The sequence below is a fragment of the Botryllus schlosseri genome, chromosome 12 (assembly GCF_051294905.1).
Source record: "Botryllus schlosseri isolate E-star chromosome 12, Bs_hap1, whole genome shotgun sequence".
In the NCBI taxonomy this organism is placed as follows: Eukaryota; Metazoa; Chordata; class Ascidiacea; order Stolidobranchia; family Styelidae; genus Botryllus; species Botryllus schlosseri.
Genome location: NC_137247.1, coordinates 20,044,524 through 20,064,499, shown reverse-complemented (window position 1 = coordinate 20,064,499; position 19,976 = coordinate 20,044,524). Strand labels below are relative to the sequence as shown.

At 39.2% G+C, this 19,976-nt stretch overlaps 1 protein-coding gene and 1 long non-coding RNA gene across 3 annotated transcripts in view; both read right to left on the bottom strand.

The window, feature by feature from the left end:
• Positions 1 to 19,317, bottom strand: part of LOC145452195 (proto-oncogene tyrosine-protein kinase ROS-like) — a 32,654-nt gene extending 13,337 nt beyond the window's left edge. Inside the window, exons 1-10 of one of the 2 annotated variants that reach the window (XM_080330420.1) lie at positions 17,662 to 19,317; positions 13,488 to 13,515; positions 13,301 to 13,429; positions 7,796 to 7,891; positions 6,632 to 6,781; positions 5,076 to 5,314; positions 4,791 to 4,944; positions 4,526 to 4,734; positions 3,897 to 4,091; positions 1,173 to 1,288 (exon numbers count right to left, since the gene is read on the bottom strand). In XM_080330420.1, coding sequence (XP_080186546.1) covers positions 1,173 to 1,288; positions 3,897 to 4,091; positions 4,526 to 4,734; positions 4,791 to 4,944; positions 5,076 to 5,314; positions 6,632 to 6,781; positions 7,796 to 7,891; positions 13,301 to 13,429; positions 13,488 to 13,515; positions 17,662 to 17,742 — 1,397 coding nt within the window. In that variant the 5' untranslated portion in view covers positions 17,743 to 19,317. The remainder of the gene's footprint in view (positions 1 to 1,172; positions 1,289 to 3,896; positions 4,092 to 4,525; positions 4,735 to 4,790; positions 4,945 to 5,075; positions 5,315 to 6,631; positions 6,782 to 7,795; positions 7,892 to 13,300; positions 13,430 to 13,487; positions 13,516 to 17,661) is intronic. The other variant, XM_080330421.1, reaches the window with a different exon arrangement.
• LOC145451878 (uncharacterized) overlaps positions 1 to 19,976 on the bottom strand; it is a 249,497-nt gene that overhangs the window by 26,216 nt on the left and 203,305 nt on the right. The window lies entirely within an intron of this gene.

The following is a 19,976-nucleotide window of genomic DNA, read 5'->3' as shown; positions in this document are numbered from 1 at the left end:
AGCCCTACCTTTCAATCCAAGGTGCAAAAAAGTAAGTGATTTACATAAAAAACTATTCAAGTGGAAGTGAAATTAGTCGTAGAACATAACCACTTGAATAAGTATACCAGGGAAGTTGGTGTAGTGGTGATAACCACCGGTAGACTGCCAATACTAGTGTGATTCCAGTTAGCAGCGTAGGTCTATCTAGGTTCATTCTCCCTTGTCGCTCATCCTTATAGCAACAGAAAAGCAACAAAATACCCCTGATGAAAAAAGGCACTCTAAAGAGCGAATGGAAAGAAAATGAGCGTCTGAAAGAGAAAGACTGATTTAAAGATCACCATTGAACCATTGACCGAGAGCCCCGATCCTCGGTGGATGCCAGATTTAGAGACTGCAACTCAAGGGTGGCAAACGTTTTTGGACAATGGCCCACATGCGGTTTTACAAACCTTGAAGAATTAGTTTGCATTCATGAGTTGTCGAATGAATTTAGTAGATAATATCGGTACGTGTATAATTTGTATGTATCGCGAGTCACATTTGTACCGAGGGGCTCAGATTGCAATGACAGGAGTATTCGGCGCCTGGACGGGTTTTGGCCAACGAGCGCTGATCATTTTGGGTCCAAATTTTTAATTTTTCGGGTGGGTTACTTAAAGCAAAAAATCCAGAGTAATAAAATCATGCCAAGAGCGAAAAATGAATCAAGGTAGACCAATCTGTCGCGAAATACCCTACTTACGCTACTTATGTTAATTTACAAATATTTAGGAAAATGTGCGGGGGGGGCTTTCGCTACCCCTGGTTACGCCAATGCGCCAAAACTGTTACTTTTTAGTCACTAACATTCCTGGTCAGGCTAATCAAGTTTTGGTTCACTTTTCACGTTCAAAATCAGTTCCCAGGGCAATTCATACTTTGATGATAAAACTTATTTCGAGAATCATTGCACGTGCCATGGGTTTGCCACTTCTGGTATAACCGATCGCTTCGGCATCCGCTTATCTGTTCATTACATTGCATTGTGTCATGTGTATCGCATTGTACATTATGTGTGTCTTGAGCAAATGAAAATATATATTCTGACGATTAATTATTACGGTACTAATATTAGTAGTAGTGGTCCAAGTAGGAAAAGGTTACATCACTACGCCTTATGTCACATCAGTAAAATATTGGTAACTCACTGTTGCGAAGTTCTCAATCTGTACGCTGTGTAGGATTTCAAATCGGTGATTACATATGTAAAGGATCCATGAATTTTCAACAATTTGCTGGAATGCCACTTCCATGGTGAAGATATCTAGGAAAAGAAGAGTAAGAGGGTTTATTTTCGTCTGCACCATTGACGGCTATATCAAGGAATAGCAAGGTAATCAGTTCAGCATAATCATTTTCCCTCTTCACAATATTCAGGAGTGCCGAGCGCCTAGTGGGGAAGAAAGTTGTGGATACCAATTTTACGAGAATTTCATTAGTTTGACCTGGCCGTGACTCAAACCCTCAGAGCAGTCACGCTATAGATCAGAGTCCCCACCTGTTTGTAGTCAAAGGCGCTTTCAAAATGATCAAACTTACAGTCCCATAAAGTTACACATCGATTTATAGATACCAGCAAACATTAAATATGGCAACATGCAATACCCAATAATTTTGGTGTTCTGAGATTTCCGGAATAAACCCTTCTCCTCCATACGTTCATTATGGGCAGCGCAAAAAATGGCTATAAAAACTGCCTTAAAGTTCTCATTTTGTGTTGAATTTGCATACAATTTTAGGAACCCGCATCCAATTTTGTCATTCGAATCGCGAAAGTCAGGGTATAATTTACAGGTCACGGTCTATAAGATCTCTTATTTCATATCCACCTGAATCAATTTGAGAACCTCTGCTAAATCATCATGCGTAATGATAAAACTCTATGATAAATTTTCATTGATAAAATATACAGTGCCACAACAACGGTACTCCCACTTACATAGATCTACACATAACACTTCCTATTTTATTTGAACGTGGATGGATATGCTATAAAAGAAATCAAGAATTCAATACCATAATATTCTCCGGCATCTTAGAAGTGAACTGTCTCCAGCAGAACGTACTTAACAACAATCAGCAGAAAGCCTCGATACTTCATGTTTTCATGAGCCATAAGGGCTCACGACACGCTTTACAGCAGGGTTCGCCAACTCAAAATGGGTCGCGGGTTACTTTTCAAAATTCGAAGAGGCCTCGGGCTGCATGACTTCAATATCGAGATGAAAATTGGCAACGCAGTTAACAACCACGTTTTGATAACCCTGCGTCAGTACAACGCTGTGTTCTCTAACATGGGCAATAGGCAGAGTTATCACAAAAGAAATAATATTTTATTGAAGAACTACAAATACAGCCAAAAATATCATGCTCATCACTTTCATTCTATTTTGAACTACTAGCAGCGCACGATACCTGACAACACTCTCCTGCAACTAAAGCAGGGTTGGCCAACATTTTTTGCTATTCACAGACGCATTTCGATTACTTATGTAGCCTACAGTCGCATTCCATGGTCGTAATGAACTAACTAGAGGCCAAATACCCACGTTAAACTGTCCATGGCCATTGCCGGTGAACTTCGGACTAATCTATTAACAAATATCGGCTCAGTATGGGCACCGAAATCGTGAGCAGTAATGTTATGAATAGTGACTGACTTACTTGGATATGATTTTATATTCATGTTTGAATTTCGTCATTAATATCTTTTCATTGTATCGCATTTTGTGCTGTATTGAACTGATGAAATTGCTAATAAACCAAGGAACGAATGAACGAGTTTCACATATTACTATCAAATATTTATCCTTTTTCAGCCCATGTCATCAGATTCACCAGTTGAATAGATGCGGGAGGGGTGGGGGTGTCTTCGAAAATTTAGCGAAGTTATTAATGTTGTATTGCATCTTTGGGTGGGTGGGTCATTCGTTTCTAGTCGGGACTAATAAATGGTCATTTGTTGCATGCTATTATTTCTTGACCTCTCATCAGGATTAATGGTACAGTGGAAAGATATTGGATTCACTCAAACGTACCAGAAACAAATTTCCGTCTTGATGAGCAGAACACGATTACAAATTGGTATTTTTTTATGGGGTGCATCATTTTCGTCTGGTGTTTGCATCTGTACCGTTGAGGCTCAGATTACAAAGGATGCTACTGTATTAAAATCGAAAATCAAGACACATTGAGCTGCGCGTAGCTCGAAAACAATTTCAAGAATAATTCAAATCTCTCTGTAATTAGGTCAATTCGTGAATTTAATTTGCACATTGACGGCCGGCAACACATCCTAATCGAATTAAGTGTGGACGACGGCGCCATTTTCCTTCTACTGCCGCAGTTTGGCCACCCCTCGACTGAAGAAACGATATTGGGGTTAGGTAGACACGGTACTATCTCCTCGTAAAGCTTGGTGTTTTGAGGAGCCCGAAGTCGTTTTCTAAGTGTTTCGGTCTTGGCAGTGGTGGGCCATTGCACGTCAAGGCAACATGTCCGATTGCCTATTCATATCAGCAAATTCTTCCTTCGTGGAATGATACTACCATTGCCGAAGCCGCATCAGCTAGTGAGGCCACACGCCCACAGGAGAATAACTTACTTTGAATAACAGCAACAACAATATGTAGAAACTGAAAATGCTTTACTAAGCGTTCGTCTAAAATTTCAAATCAGATCGAGGCCTGCAAAATATGACCTCACGGGCCGCTTGTTGATGACCCCTGCTTTACAGAGTCCTGTTATGTTTAAACATAGAAAATCAATGGAAATTACTACTAGAGTCAAAAAACAGTGTTTTAAACCCAAGGTCTGGTGCTACCACATTATATGCATCACACATACCTTACCAGTCAGAAGAAGAGACTTACACTGATATCCATCCATTCAATGAAAAGATTTTTTACACTTTTATCCTCTGGTTCCTCCCATAATACTGATAACGAATGATCTGTTGAGTCAACAGCTACCAAAGTAACAGGATCTTGAAACGGTTTACAATCGAAAACAGTCACATGACTGTAGGATATAGGCCGCAAAGTGCAGTTTGTATAGTGCAATCTTATCTGTAATGCAAAAACTGGTGTCAGCATGTGAGTATGGTGGCAGTTTTATAGATCACTTAATCCAGAGATATGTTGGGACCAACATGAGAAATTTTTAATGTTGACAATTATTAATGTTAAATCACAAACATTTTCATGCTGTGTAAAATATAGCAGTTTATGTCTTGGGAATTTATTCTGTAAGATTTCATAATAATATTAAACAATCATAATAATCAAATTTCCATGAAACATAGAACACCGGTACAACAATTGCATTGCTGCTAATAATTTTTACATCATAATCAACCAGTTTTTGTCCGGTTACACCTAGTATACCATGAGACCCACAGACTTGTATTCATCTAAAATACGTATTCAACATCGTGTTTGTTATGGATGAATAAAAATCCTTTGGCAATAATCAACCTACTAAACAATAATGGCTCACTTACTACGTAAGTGACATTGATGTTCCGGACCCCGTTATGAACAAATCGCTGCGATTTTTTGCTGATAAAAACGCTCTTCATCTTTGCAGCTTCTGATTTTTTGTAAAATATTTCGTAAGTCACTTGCTCCTGATCAAAGGGTTCATCCCATAAAACTACCAATGCAGTGTTATTGATCCCTAGACATCTTGGATTGTCCGGGAGTAATGGCTCTAGAAAACCAATAAATAACTCAAGAGTTGCGATGTATGTTACCGATCAATGTTACCTTCGCATAATGTCGCCAACTTCGTTTGAATAGAGAATATCAAAGATTTCTGTCCTTTGCTAGTCATTGCCACAGTGACGTATACAAGATACTCGTAATTTGGCTGCAAGTTTTTCAACGTCGTTTGTGAAATTGAAGAGATTGTAAACATTGGCTGTTAGGTGGAAAATATGTGTTTTAAAATCTTCATCAAATGACGGATCATTATTTAAATAACGCGTGTAATTGCATTTAAAAAGATTGTTATAGAAGAAGAAGAATTTAGAATATGCCAAACCAACTTACTTGATATATAAATTCAGACGTAGGCCTTAGTGAGAATGCTGATTTGTTCCAATCTCCCATGCTCGAAAAATAGAATCCAAATTGGAATTTCAAATTTAATAACTTATGGCATAATTGTGAATTGAGCCAATCATCTTTCCACTGGCGTATGTTTGTGATATTGAAGACAGCTGTGTTTCCCGTTCTTCTTATAATCAGAGGAGCCGGCAGTGGCTTTTGAGGTAGGTAGCATCCGGCCTCTACGGATATAATACTACAATGCTGCAGTCAATTATAAGAAATTGCGCAATATAGTCATGACCCGCGGGCCGCTAGGGGTCACCAACACGCGGCCCGCGGGTCATATTTTGGGGTTCGCGATATGATTTGATATTTTGGATGAAGGCTTAGTTCAAAGTTGGCTAGTCTCTTGTGCCCAACATCACTATTCCATGCTAGCTGAAACGGCTTCCGCGGTGCCAACAGCATGCAATCGAGTGGGAATCAGCTGATATAAATTGGCATATGACCTTGACTTGAAATGGCACAGACACTGCCAAGATCGAGACGCTTAGAAAACGGCTCGGGATTCCTCGCAATATCATGCATTGGGAGTTCATAGTCATTTAGCTAGTACCGTGTCTCGCTAGCCTTAAATTCCTTAGTCGCTGAAAAGTGTTGTTAGGGTATGTATCGTGTGCAGCTCATAGTTCAAAATAAAAGTGATGATCATGATATTTTTTGTCGTATTTGTACTTCTTTATTAAAATATTATTTCTATTATGGGAACTATTGCCTGTCGCCCATGTTAGAGCTAGCACAGTGCTGCACTGATGTAAAGCTTTGAATATGAGGTGGCTACGAAATTCGAAAGGTGGCCCGGGAGTCGTTTCCAGTTGACGACCCCTGGTCTAAACTGTGAAAAAACAATTGAGTTCAAAACTTGAAATTTGTGCCGTGCACATGAACAAAAGTTGCCATGGGTAAATTTGTACTCAATTTTCGCTTCTTTGTAATTGGAGTTTTGTCAAAAGGATATGTGTTTCTAGCTCTATATCACCGAAGAAGCTTCATGTAACACAGTGGTTCCCAACCTTTTTTTAGACACGCCCCCCTTAACGATAGTGAAAAATTTCACGCCCCCTTTATCGTCATATCACCAAATCCAACCGGGATGCTAGCAACCTCAACAGATTGTTTGATGGCATGGAAGGTTATGACTGTTGAGGAGAGAATTGAAAAATATGAAATTCAGTCTATATATAGAGATACATGTGAAAAAAGTTTTCATTTGACCGCTTCTTCGCGCCCCCTTCAGATGCATTCAAGCCCCCCCCCCCCTCAGGGTTGGGAACCCCTGATGTAACAGGAAAGTTCATTGGGAATCTGGTTTCAATCTCAATCCAGCAAGTACAAAAGTTTTGAGCAAGTACAAAAGTTTTGACCCAGTAAATCAATGTGTATTTCACCCATACTGTGCTATAGTTAAAGCCAATATCTAAACATATATTGGTGCGGACTTAAGTAAACACAGATTTTCAGGTAAAAAATAAAATATCCACAAAGTAAAAACTCACTAAAGAAAACCTCTTCTTCTACGACCATCTCTGTATTCAATTTCTTAGCGAAAGGAATACTCGAAAAGTTGAAAGGGATCCGTAAATAGTTCACAGTATCGGCATCGTGAAGCCAGAAGAGATGATTCCCGATCATCACAAGAGAAGAAACTGAAATTTGACACCAAGATGCATGCAAATCATACCGATAAATGTACTGCCAAAATCTGAAAATAGCAAAGTAGGTCATGGATTGAACAAATCATGCTAGGAACAAGCATATAGGAACATGCGCACTGCACCGAATAATAAGAAAATGAAATATAGTTATTCCATGAAATTGCAACTACCATCGAAAATTTCGGAATAACAGCATGATTCCTCTTCATTTGTACAACTAATCATGCACACCAAACTGAAACAAAGCAAATAAGTCTTCATTTCACCGTCAAGACTTTCCCTTGGCAGGCTAGAAGAAAGATTAAGGGGACTAGCAACCCAGAAACCTAAATTTCGGATGGCTACCCCCATCACCATGAAATTTTCACAGTTGCTAGATTTCGCTATGCTTTAAACAAAAAACAAAAATTTGGCGATAGCTTTCAATACAACACCCATCGTAAAAGAATATTTATTGAACTCGAAGACTTTTCGGGTGCCTCTTTTCAAGAGTTAACGGCACACTGAAGGGATTTGAACCGATTGAAAAGCAAAATCAAAAAGGCAAAGTATGACACAACAATCAAAATCACGGACCATGAAATTCGCATTGTTTTTGTTTACCCTGCAGATTGTGAAGCCCTTTATCTAACGCCTTCTTTAGGAAGGACTAGGACCGTGCTGTGCTATGCTCAAATTTCAAGGATTATGTGCAACAAACCTCGGAGATATTTCCGGGAGTATAAATGCTGTAGGAGTGTGTCCTCCGAAGTAGGCCTATACATTCAGGTTTGTCCAAAATTTGGAAAATCTCGAAAATGTTCCGTTGTAGTGTCTTATTATATGGATTATTGTTGATAAAAAAAAACAATACGCCTGCAAGAATATCACAGGAAATTCGGCATGTATGAAGAAAATGGCAGAACTCTGCATTGAAATAGGATTGAGATAGACCCGAATATAAGTTACCTAATTGAAGATAACAGTACCGGTACGGTAGTGTAAACTTCAAAAAGTTACCCTCACTTTTTTCGGGAGTTTTGAAGACTTTGGTGCAGTTGCATCTACCGTCCGCTCCGAATGCAACTTTTGCAACATTTCGCCCGTATGTTACGTACCATACTGAACATAAAGAGCATGAATTTAGGTCAAGGATTTGATCATTTTCTTCGCATTGACAGGGATGATTAAAATAATCTGTAATTTTTGTATGGACAATTGGACACAATTCATTTTCTTTGTAGGTGCCAATGAACAATGCAGTGCAATATGGAATACACAATTCGACGCAATGGACAGATAGGGGATATATGAAAGATCTTATGGGACCATCATTCACCATCTACCTTACGCTATAGGCTACAGCTATATCGTGTTGTACCCTACAAAAAATTGGCATTGATTGTGCTCATGATCTGTTACCGTCTTTCTTTTGACGTTTCATCTCCTTTCATTTCGACTCCATTTCACGACTTCACAGCACTGCATATAGCAGACCTCTAAATGTAGGCTTACAGCGTCCTAATTATCGCACCAAATTCAGATACAATTTTTTAATCGATCGATCGAAAAAAAATGAAATTGAATGATAGGATGAAAACTGAATTGCTGTGCCTCTACCGATGCTACCTTTGCCATCGCATGGTTAAATCACAATCGACATAGTGAGCACTAGGGTTGTTCAAAATATGGAAAATGTTTGGAATTCTGCGTGTCCATCGCTTATTCTTTAGATTATTGTTAAAAAACAATAATGGGCTTGAAAGAAGCTCCCAGGAAAGCCGCTAACATTTGTCTAAATGCGTTTGAAAGTCGTTGTTGAAGAGTGGGCGGGCAGCCGACAGCAGAGGCGGGCAATCACGAAACCACGGTTCTTGATTGGATAATCGGCTAAGCTTCACTGATTACTGCAACAGCTGACTCGGATTCGGGAGCTTCGCTTTACTAAATTGAAAGTCTGTTTTGCTGAGGTAGAGTCTGTTAGTAGCGGTTGTGGTTCTGTACAAGCGCATTGTGTGTTGATGAGTCATTAGTAGTACTGTAACACATGTTCTTTGAATGCTTCACAGTCGATAGCAGTAGTTTATGCTTTGGAGCAACAATAGTGCAGTCATGGCAGAGGCAAAACGGCGAAAGATTGCACACATGCCGCAGCGAAGAACAAGATCCAAATCTGAGCAGTACTTGGTCGGATATACTTGCGATTACATCTGTGGCTCGAGATTACCTACTATACGAGAAGTAATGAGTTACTTGCTGCATCTGAAAGAGCATTGTCCTCAGTCAACCCCTACTCATGAACTATGTACTGTGGTGGTGGATGATGTAATGACAGTGTGGAAAATGGCGAGAATTGCGACAATGTAGAAATCACATGTGGTGCGATCACTTCAAAACCTGCACGAAAGATGGCGTGATCTGAAGAAGAATCCGAAACAGGAAAGTAATCCCAAGGGTAAGAGGAGAAAATTCACTGATGATTTGGACAAGCTGTGGGATATTGGAAGTAGAGATGCCATAACAACAATAAAAAATGACATTTATCTATCACATGAAAGAAAGCTTGAAGACATTGCATTTTATGAAGATCAACGGCAATCTCGCCAGTCAATAATGTTGGGAAGAGACAAAATTCTGGCTAAAGACCTCAAAAAGAAAACAGCAGCCATTGCAGATCAAACTGTTGAAAACGTTTCACACGACTCAAGTTGTGACTATGTTGTTTTAGCATCATCGTCATCTTCAAAAGAGGGTGACAGTTTGAGTTCAAGTTCTGACTATGATGCTGATGTTGGACTTGGCACCTCGACCCAATCCATTAAACTGATGGCACCTAAAAATATTATGAAAAATACGCATGTTTCCCAAGCTCTGGATCGATTGCAAGTAACTGACAACGATGCAACGATGCTGATGGGAGCATTTATTAAGGCTTGTGGAGGAGATATAGCCATGTTCTCCCTGTCAAGATCTTCAACGAAGAGAGCCAGGGAAACAAATCGCCTGGAAATATCTCAGGACATTTTGCCGAAAATAGACCACAGCATGTTGCCATTCATTGGGATGGAAAGCTCACAGAGGATAGATTAGGAAATCGATATGAAGCTTTGTCAATTGTTCTATCTTGTCAACCTCAATACTCGGAAGGAAAACTACTTGGAACTCAGAAGATACAAAATGCGGCAGGTCAGACACAAGCTGAAACTACTTTCGACATAATTAAAAAGTGGGATATACAAGATGCTGTAACAGCTTTGGTTTTTGACACCACAGCAAGCAACAGCGGCTGGAAGAAGGGTGCAGCGAAGATCCTTGAGGACCTTCTAGCAAAGAAGGTTTTTTACCATGCGTGTCGGCACCATGTGTATGAGCTAGTAGTCAAAGACGTCTGGAAATGTTTATTTGGAAAAGCAACAACCGGACCAGAGAACACATGGTTTGCCCACCTTAAGAAGAGCTGGATCAGTCTTGACAGAAAACAGCAATTCAAGACTCTGACTATTCCTATATGCTTTAAAGAACGAGCAGCAATGACAGTTGAGAACTTCAAGCTACTACTCGCCAGAAAAGATTTCTTCACACGGGATGACTACAAACAATGTGTGATTAATGCTCTTGCTCTTCTCGGTGCAGATGGAGATATACATCATCACAAACTTGGTGCAACACACCATGCAAGGTGGATGGGCACAATTCTGTATGCTCAGAAGATGTTCATGTGGGCTGATCAGTTACATTACAAATCTGAAGAAGTGGAACTGCTGCATCGCTTCAATTTATTTTTAGTTCTCTTCTATATCCCTGCCTGGGTTGCTTCCAGCATCGATCGTGATGCAGCCGGTAATGACTTGAGATTCATCCAGGACATGTTGAGTTACAAGGAACATGATGAACAAGTTTCCAAAGCTGCTTCACAAAAGCTTTTAAAGCATGACTGGTATATCGTGGAGGAAACCGCTGTATATGCCTTGTTTTCGCCGAGTGAAAGCAATGAAACCCGAGAAAATATGGCAAAGACGCTCCTACAGGTAGAGCGAACTTCAAGTTTCAGGAGAGGCCCGCCCTCGTTGAATGCAACTGTACGCATCAACAAGGACACTACTTTGTCTGATTTTATTGGGCCACAGTCGTGGTACATATTTGATGTTTTTGAATGCTCTGGGGCGTGGCTAGCTCAACCGGTTGATGTTTGGCACTTATCAGATTCCTACACCAGAATGAGCTCCTACATCAGTTCTGTCAAAGTCGTTAATGATGCCGCAGAACGAGGTGTAAAGCTAAGCACAGACTATGCTGCAATCTTGACTGACAATGAACAACAAAGAGACAGTCTGCTTCAAGCTGTGGAACAACATAGGAAGACAGTTGGAGACAGCAGGAAGTCAACTCTAATCAAAAGCCTGTAATCTGCAACTTGTGCCTGACAATGCAACACTGATCTGCAACGTACTTTTTTAATGTCTTTTGTAAATAGTGCTTTTCGCCTTCATTCAATTGTGAATAAAAAGTGTAATATGCGTTTGTTTATGGGTGAGACGTCGACCAGTCATAACAAGTACTACTGAGATGTTGACTCCTGGTGGTAAATTTTTGAGTTTCACTCACTGTCAGTAACTTTTGGAAAGGTAGCAATATGCATGCATCTAGTTTATTCGTATCTCAACTAGCGAGAGCACCTGTGCAATACATAGCACTTTCTGCAGGTAGATATTAACTTAGGCGGTTGCGATGTTGTACTATGGACTCTTGGTGACAACATTAACAAAGGCAATATATCATGTCTGTAATGCCACCAACAGAAACGACTGCACAACAGCACGCAAAAATCGTTACCAGCAGTGTTCACAAAGTCGGTCTTTCGGCCAATCATTAGCTTATTATTACCGGCTTCAACCAATCAGGAATAATGGCTTCTCTTTGCCCGCCCACTTCATCGATTCCCCGCCCACTCGCCGACGGCTACTTTCAAACGCATTTAGACAAATGTTAGCGGCTTTCCTGCGAGCTTCTTTCAAGCCCATTATTGTTTTTTAACAATAATCTACAGAATAAGCGATGGACACGCAGAATTCCAAACATTTTCCAAATTTTGAACAACCCTAGTGAGCACCCTAGTTTGAGATATTGGCAAATGCAGGTCGCAGGGAAACCCTAAACGAATTTGAAACCATATCATTATTTGTGTTTTGAGTAAAGCAAGGCAACCTAAAAACACCACAAAAATTGCGAAAGGTTGAAATACAGGATGGCGTCAGAACATGTTGATGATTAAGTTTATCAAAAGTAAGGAAAAGATGTTACTTAATGGTCGTCAGTCATATTGATGATTCATCAAAAGAAAACAATTGAATGTGCAGAAAATTACCCAGGCAATCACAATGGAATTTTCTAACTTAAGGTATCTTATGAATATCAAAGAATTACCAGTTAACGAATTAGCCCTTCTAGATTTACTTGATCTCAAGTGCTTATGTTATCATCGCTAATTAAATGAAGTGCTTCACCTGATATAAAGCAGATTACTACAATAGGATTAAAAGTATTGATTAAGATCTCATCTCTGAGCAATACATGATGTCATCATCTCGACCTTCCTTACAACCACCTCGTGCAAATAGCAATAAAAGGTTTATGTAAACATGTCAGAAACATCCAATGTTAAACCTCAAAGACAGATTTAATTGAATGTCAATGTGAAAGACAAAATTTGGCTTAGACCGGTGGATTCTGAAATTTATAAATAGCAGATACCAAGTGGTGAAATAGCATAGCAGTATTATCCACAGTTGTGACTTCAGTCTGGCAGAGGTCAACCACTGAATTCCTATCAAAGTGGATTATCTAGGCTTATCTTCGCTATCTGAGGTGTCTTAAAAAAGCCCAGAACAAAAATTGGCCATGGTACAAGTAGGCAGCTCATGGTATCGTAATAAAAAATATCAGCCTGGCGCAAAATGATCAATGTAGTTAAAACATCAATAATATTAAACATAACAACACAGTAGCTAAGGCGAATGTGGTAAAAGTGATGAAACTAACAAATCCATTACAAAATATTTTTCCTTCAAATTAGTCTCTTTCACAGCCCTGAACCAGAGTTGCAAGGGTTTTGTAGGCCCCAATCCCCATCATGCATAGCCTACCTCACAACAAAATACCAGCATGGCACATTTATGAACCTCAGATACTGCAAAATCAAGTTTTGTTCTGGAAAACTCCCATATAGGTAACACTGATTCAGAGCAACGCTGAAAGCTTGATACTTCATGTTTTTATGTAAACTTTACTTGGTAGCCTCTATTTTATACACAACAAATATGTCTCAAAGAACACATACATTGATAATAGGGCGAAGTCATTAGCATTAGCATACTGGTACTATATATTCCAGAATATGGGGACTACCTCATTGGTATATAATACTGTTCAGGAATGGATTAGTATGCAGGATAATTAGTAGGTATTTAAATTTGATTTCAACTGCAATTAATTCCAATGTTATGAGGTGTAGTCAGAAGAATAATCTCATACCATCGGATGATTGCATCGTAGCACTGGATATGATCCCCATGTCGTGGCATAGTGGGTTTTCCAAGCAACCGTTGAACTTCATAAAAAATGAATTAGCGAAATCCGTCTCAGAATTGCTGTCATGTATGTCTAAATATAGAAAACCAACAACTGTCAAAGCAGATTTATTTTAATTAAAAAAACTTACTCATCTCTAATCCTGTGTCCCATATGTTCTGGAACACAAAGTATAACAGAGTGAGAAATACTTAGAAGCGATAACACTATGTGGAATGCAGAGACAGATTGTAATGAGTAGGGCGATTTTTTTGAAATGTCAAAATAAGTCAAAATTTTGTCAATATTGTAGCGTTTGTTTACAAAGTCAAATTTTTTTTGCAGCCTGCATTTCGTTTGTATCCTAGATTTTGCACTGTTGGTGAACTTATCATTTGACATTTTAGAGCTCGTAGCCTACTTTACAGGCCTACCGTTGTAGACGGCCCATTGTCTGCTCATTGTGAATCATAAACACTTTCAAATGAAACAAATAAGTTGACTTGGTGTTATGCTCCGCGCACCACAATATCCTAACTAAAGCAAGACTGCGTGGGAGGTGCATGGTTTGTATATCAAGAAACGCTGATGAAAAATTGTGATGTAGACACCATTGTCACAATGAAGCAACACGGTGTGCACAACTTCAGTGATGTCAGCCAACGACTGCTGCTGTTGAACGTTCTTTCACCATTCTTGGCAAGCTACTTAATAAGGACAGACACTTTCTACCCGAGAATGTAGGAAAGTTTCTTTCGCAGTAGCTCACATAACAAATTTTAATTATTTCTACCATAATACGTGATGTAGCCTAACTACTGGAATTCTTCAGAGGGCCAGAATTCGTTAAAATGAAGTGTTTTCATGCAAAAATTTGACAGTCTTCAAATCATGAAGGTTTTTTCAGGCCAAACTACTTCGTAAAGATAGACAGTTCCAACCAGGAATAAAGATAACTGGCAAAATTCAAACATTATGTGTGAAAACACCTAATTGGCATAATAAGGTCAAAATTTGGCCAAAATAAGTATTTTAGGGTTAAAAAATGTCAACATTTTGATTTTATTAGTCAAAATCTTCCGATTTTCAGGTAAAAAAAACTTGGCCTAGTGATGTGGTACCGCCAACATAAAATTACATACATACAGTGGATAAGGTTTATGTCATTTCATAATAAAGTGACTGAATACATCTCAAATTTATCTCAGCGAACTGCTCCAACCACAATGACAGTGAGTACTGGTAAGAGTAAATTGATCTGGAAACACGATTTTTATGGCTCATTCAGTTATTCGTGAACAGGAGTATGATATATTTTATTGTATATTGAAAATCTATGAATCAGAGTAGTTCGCTATTTCGAGTAGACCAGGGGTGGCCAACCTGCGGCTAGACGGCCGCATTCGGCCATAGGTAATTTGTGCGGCATTTAACACCTAATTCAATTTGATGCGTTAGCGGCCGTCGACGTGCAAATCGAATTTATGAATTGACTTCCGAATTGTTGAGAGATAGTAATTGGAATTAATTTTTCGATTTCAATATAGTAGCTGGTAGTGCTCTTTGCAATCTGAGCCCCACAGTACAGATGTGAACAGCAGAGGAAAATTATACGTCCCATATAGAAATACCAACTCCGAATCACGTGCTTATTGTCAAAGAAATATGTTTCTGGTACGTTTGGGCGATTCTGTTATCTTTCCACTCTATACTGACAATCCTGATGGGAGGTCAAGGAATAACAGCATGCAACAAAGTGACTAAAAGCAATCGACCCACCCGAAGATACATCATCATTTATAACTGGCCCTAAATTTTCGAAAACACCACTCCCATCAACTGTACCTGTGAATCTGAACACATGGATTGAGAAAGGATAAATGTTTGATAGTAATATGTGAATCTACAACTATTGGCGACGGAATTCATTCGTAAATCAGAAAAAAGTTAGCGCTTAGCGTGGCCATCTCCAATCCCATAGCTTCACCACACGCGATTTTGGTGCGTTTGGTAAGCCGATATGAATATATAGATTAGTTGGCAGTTCACCAGAAATGTACATGGACGGTTTACCATGGGTATTTGGCGTCCAACTAGTTCAGTGGTTCTTAACCTTTTTTCATGCAAGTCAGGCCTAGGTCTGGCGCCCCCCTCATATTTCAAGGACGGTAGTAAAAACAAAGTGGTAAGAGTTTGAAGTCCAGTCGGTGTTTTCGGGTTGGGACTTCACTATTGGAAATGGCTTGAATCGCACCCAAGTACCACTCGACTAATTAACGCTATGATAATTGTATGTGCTATATTCGGGATTAAATCAAAGTTGTTATAACAAACATTGGGTACGGGCTCATACCATCTGCTCGATAAACTATAACATGAATGTATTTCAAACAAAGCAACCCATATTATATAACGTTCATTTACGGTTGCGGGTCACAACCAATGTTCCCTCTAAGCCAGGGTGTCAAACATACATCCCGCGAGCCGCATCCGCAATTCTGGATAGTTTGAAAAATGATTGTATTTAACCATCCAGCGCATTTGTAATACTCCGAAATAGCCAATGATAGGCCTACATGTTCAGTGGTCACAAGTCAGTCACATTATAATCACCCAACTGCGATGTTACGCTTTCACTCTAGTTACCATTTTATAGGAACAAGTCGGTAACATTGACACCCGATTTCAAGAAAGTCGAAAAGTGTACACTGGGGTTGTCCATACTTTGGAAAATCTCAAAAATGATGCGTATACATGTGGCATTCTATAGAATATTGGTAAAAAACGTCAATGAGCCTGCAATAGGCTCACAGGAAACTCGTTAGGATTTGTCTAAATGCGTTTGAAAGTAGCTGCTGTAGAGTGGGTGTGCAAGCGACTATAGAACGGCGAGAAGACTAGTAATCACGAAATCACGGCGCTTGATTGGTTAATCAGCTATGCTTGAATGATCACGACTGCAGTGGTTTGCTGTGCACTGCACACTCAGTTCAGAGTTTGATGAAAAAATGGACCAATAGAAGCAGTTATATCCACAGAAGCGAAAACGCCAATGCGGAACCATTATATGCAAGTTGCATTGAGAATATATTGGTTAAAAAAAATTATATTTCAAATATTTGTGATCGCTCTGCTAACTTCTGACTCGAAATTGTTTGGCCTCCAGTGAAACTCAAATCGTGAATTATTAATAATGATAAACCAAAGTCCAACGTCCGAGATTACAGTTAAATCTCTTGCATTCCCCACAACACATACGCGGGGCCAACGCGAGATTTCGACAACTAGAAAGGGAGCATAATTATGCCAACTTGTATCGTCGTTAGCGCCACTGTTTCAGTGCCTCAGAGTACTCAACCAATCATCACATTTTATCAAATTAATTGTCCGCGAACATGGGTGTTGTTAGGATATAACCCCTATGATTTGTAATATAGTGTAATATACTATTATGTATATGCTTGATAATAAAGTATTCAAGTGAAAAACAAGGCATGATGTAACATTTCGGAACCAGTTGACTTGTCCGGCCCGCGAGTGATTTGAAGGTTTGAATCCGGCCCGCGACACAATTTGAGTCTGACAAAGTCGCCGCACACAGGAAAATCTTTGCCGCGCTCAAAAAATCCAAAGTGATGACCTTTTTTCTTTCTATTTTAAATGTCATTATTTTGCATCGTAGATCAACACGCTGATGCTATATTTTGACTGACACAGCACCTTGCACTAATCAGAACATGTCCCTGAATGAAGTGTTACGGGAGAATGCGCGTAGCTGTGCGACTGGTTTTTGATTTACCGTAGCTTATGGTCATCAGGTACGTTTGAGCTAAACTCAAGTGGAGTCACAAAAGGAATTGGCAGAGAAAATCGATAAAATATCTATGTGCTACATGTCACCATTGCGCATGATTATGTTTAACAAAATATTCAATAGGACATTTTATATCCAGCCCATTGTTTATAGTCCGAATTCCAGATTTGAGAAATAGGCCTATCTCAACAGCTATAACACCTTCCACGCCAGCAGAAGTAGTGATTGCAAACATTCTGGTTGCTCTTTTTAAAAAATTTTGATATGACGATAAGGGGGGCGCGAAATTTTTCACTATCATCTATAGGGGGGGACGTGTCAAAAAAAGTTTAAGAACATTGGATATGACCTACATGGCCTACTTCAGTTAATTAGGCATTGGTTTTCAACCATATACACTGGACCGCCTATGACTTATGGACAGTATGAAATAGGCTATGCCTTTTACTTTAGCTACCATTACACTATCAAGATTATTGAAATATGCCGGAGATGTCCAAGTCAATCCAACCTGCAATGGAGCATCGGAGATCGTTTCGGTGGTTATGCCCATGATTATGATGAAACAGCCTGGTAACCAGGTTATGGTCATGGCTTGACAACGATTTTTTTTCGATCCATGAATCTTACTTGCTGGTATGGTTCACCTTGGAAAAATGAAACGCAATAAAAGTTTCCCAGATTTCATTGCTTGACGGGGCACGGAGACTAGGTTATTTTACACATCAATCAAAATCACAGACATATCCATAAAATGATCTGCGCACAAAAGCAATACTGTTACAAATAAAGCAGTAACATGGCAGGTGTCGTGACCAATCCACAGAACCGTGATGTTCAATAAGAAAGAATTGAAACGCGGTACTCAAAATATCACTAAAATTCCACTTATATCAGAAAAATTCCAACCTATCATTATTATAAATGTCAGAAATTGCTAATCGCTGGATCATAGCAGGACTTGGGCATGGGCATCAGGTATCGCGTGAAGCTCGAAGACATTGTTGAGCAATTTCTTTTGTGAGAAATTCAACAAATATCACATGCATATTAACAGATCGACCCAAAATTGTACGCGTTGCGTACGTTACGAACCCTGATAGTCGGAAAAATTTGCATTATAGTAACTTCCAAATGTGACAGTCATTCTTTTCCTGCATGTCGCAGGCTCAGACAGGCTGATTCACTATATGCCTGCCACTAGACCCGCTTTTGAATGAGAATATTGCTTACCGGTAAGTAATAATTACAGTTTGCAAATATTACTTCACTGTGTCTGTTGCGAGAGAAAGTTATTGTAAAAGCTATGATTAGTGGTGCGTCGCAAGTAAAACAAGTTGTTACAATCGTGTCGCAACAATTAAAGTTAGGGAGCCACTTCGCTTGAATTTCATCTTAGGTTCATTTGAATTATTCCACGTCAAAAAAGAAACAGTTATTTACGATCTTCATCTGCACTCATCCACACTACAATTTTTTTATCCGCACAATTGCGTGCCATCCCACAGCTTGAAATGCACTAGGGTAGACTATATTGCATTGTAACTACTGGTATTCATGAAAAATAATTTACTCATGTTTTAGGCCCTCTTGTGTCGTCAGCTATTAAATAACTATAGGTCTACACTTTGACGCCAGGTTTCCTAGACTATATCAAAGATACAAATAAAATATATCATCAATCACAGAATTTGAGTATGGTATACTTATCCATTAGAGGAAAAGTTTCCAACGACAAGTGTCAAACCATTCATTCACACTGGCCAGAGCTATATCGGTATCAGTATGCTAGCCGTTCTTTCCTTGAAATTATGTACATCAAACATACTGTGGTATATGGATATTTGAATATGTTAGGCCTAATATAGGACAATGATGAATGTAGGCGAACAAGTGCAATAGTGTAAGATGGTATTCAGATAATTATTCACTCACCAATGATTGGTTCAATAAATTATCTAAGTTGTTGTGACATCTCACCATTCAAATACAATGAAAAGACAGCAAAGTTGGGTATGATGTACGCCTATATTCAATCCTGTCTTAACCACTACCTACTACATTACCAAAAACATTTAAGTTTAGTCCTAGTGAAAACTTTGAAGATACAGAAACTGAACTAGACAATAGAGCGATTCTACAGCTATTATTATGGATCATACAACACATTGAACACATTGTAGGCCTACACATAGACTACTACATTGCAATAAATATGGATGTTTCTGATCTACTGAGTTAATCAATATAGCTGATGAGTACATATATAAACAGAGATCCTAATGCAGATAATGAGATAAGAATATCTAAAGTAATGTAGAAACATAAACATACCTTATATCAACAGCAGACTTATAGAAGGCGAGGCGATCATTCCAGAACAAAAATTCGATAATGAGCAGCTCATATCCAAATGAAAGCTAAGGGACGTAATCATGTAGTAACATGTAATTAGATCGGCAGGTTGTCGAGCTGATGGCCTGAGGCTGTTGATGACGGAAATAAATTGATTCGCAGGTTATCGCCACATTCACGACCACAACAACATTGATTTGCCCCAGTATCGAAAGATTAAAACTGGATGTGGGGAAGTCCCACGAAATCGCATACTTTACTACACTTCCGACGGAGTAGCGATTCTCAACCGGAGGACCGCGGACCCTTAGGTTTAAACTTGAAGCATTTTCAGGGGATCCGCGAGACCTTTAAATTTGTAAAAGAATTAATACACAATTTGTAACTTTGTAACTGCTCAAGCTTCATAATAGGCCTACCAGTGTTGGGATGACTCGGGTCATGACTTGATTCGAGTCAGACTCTAGCAGT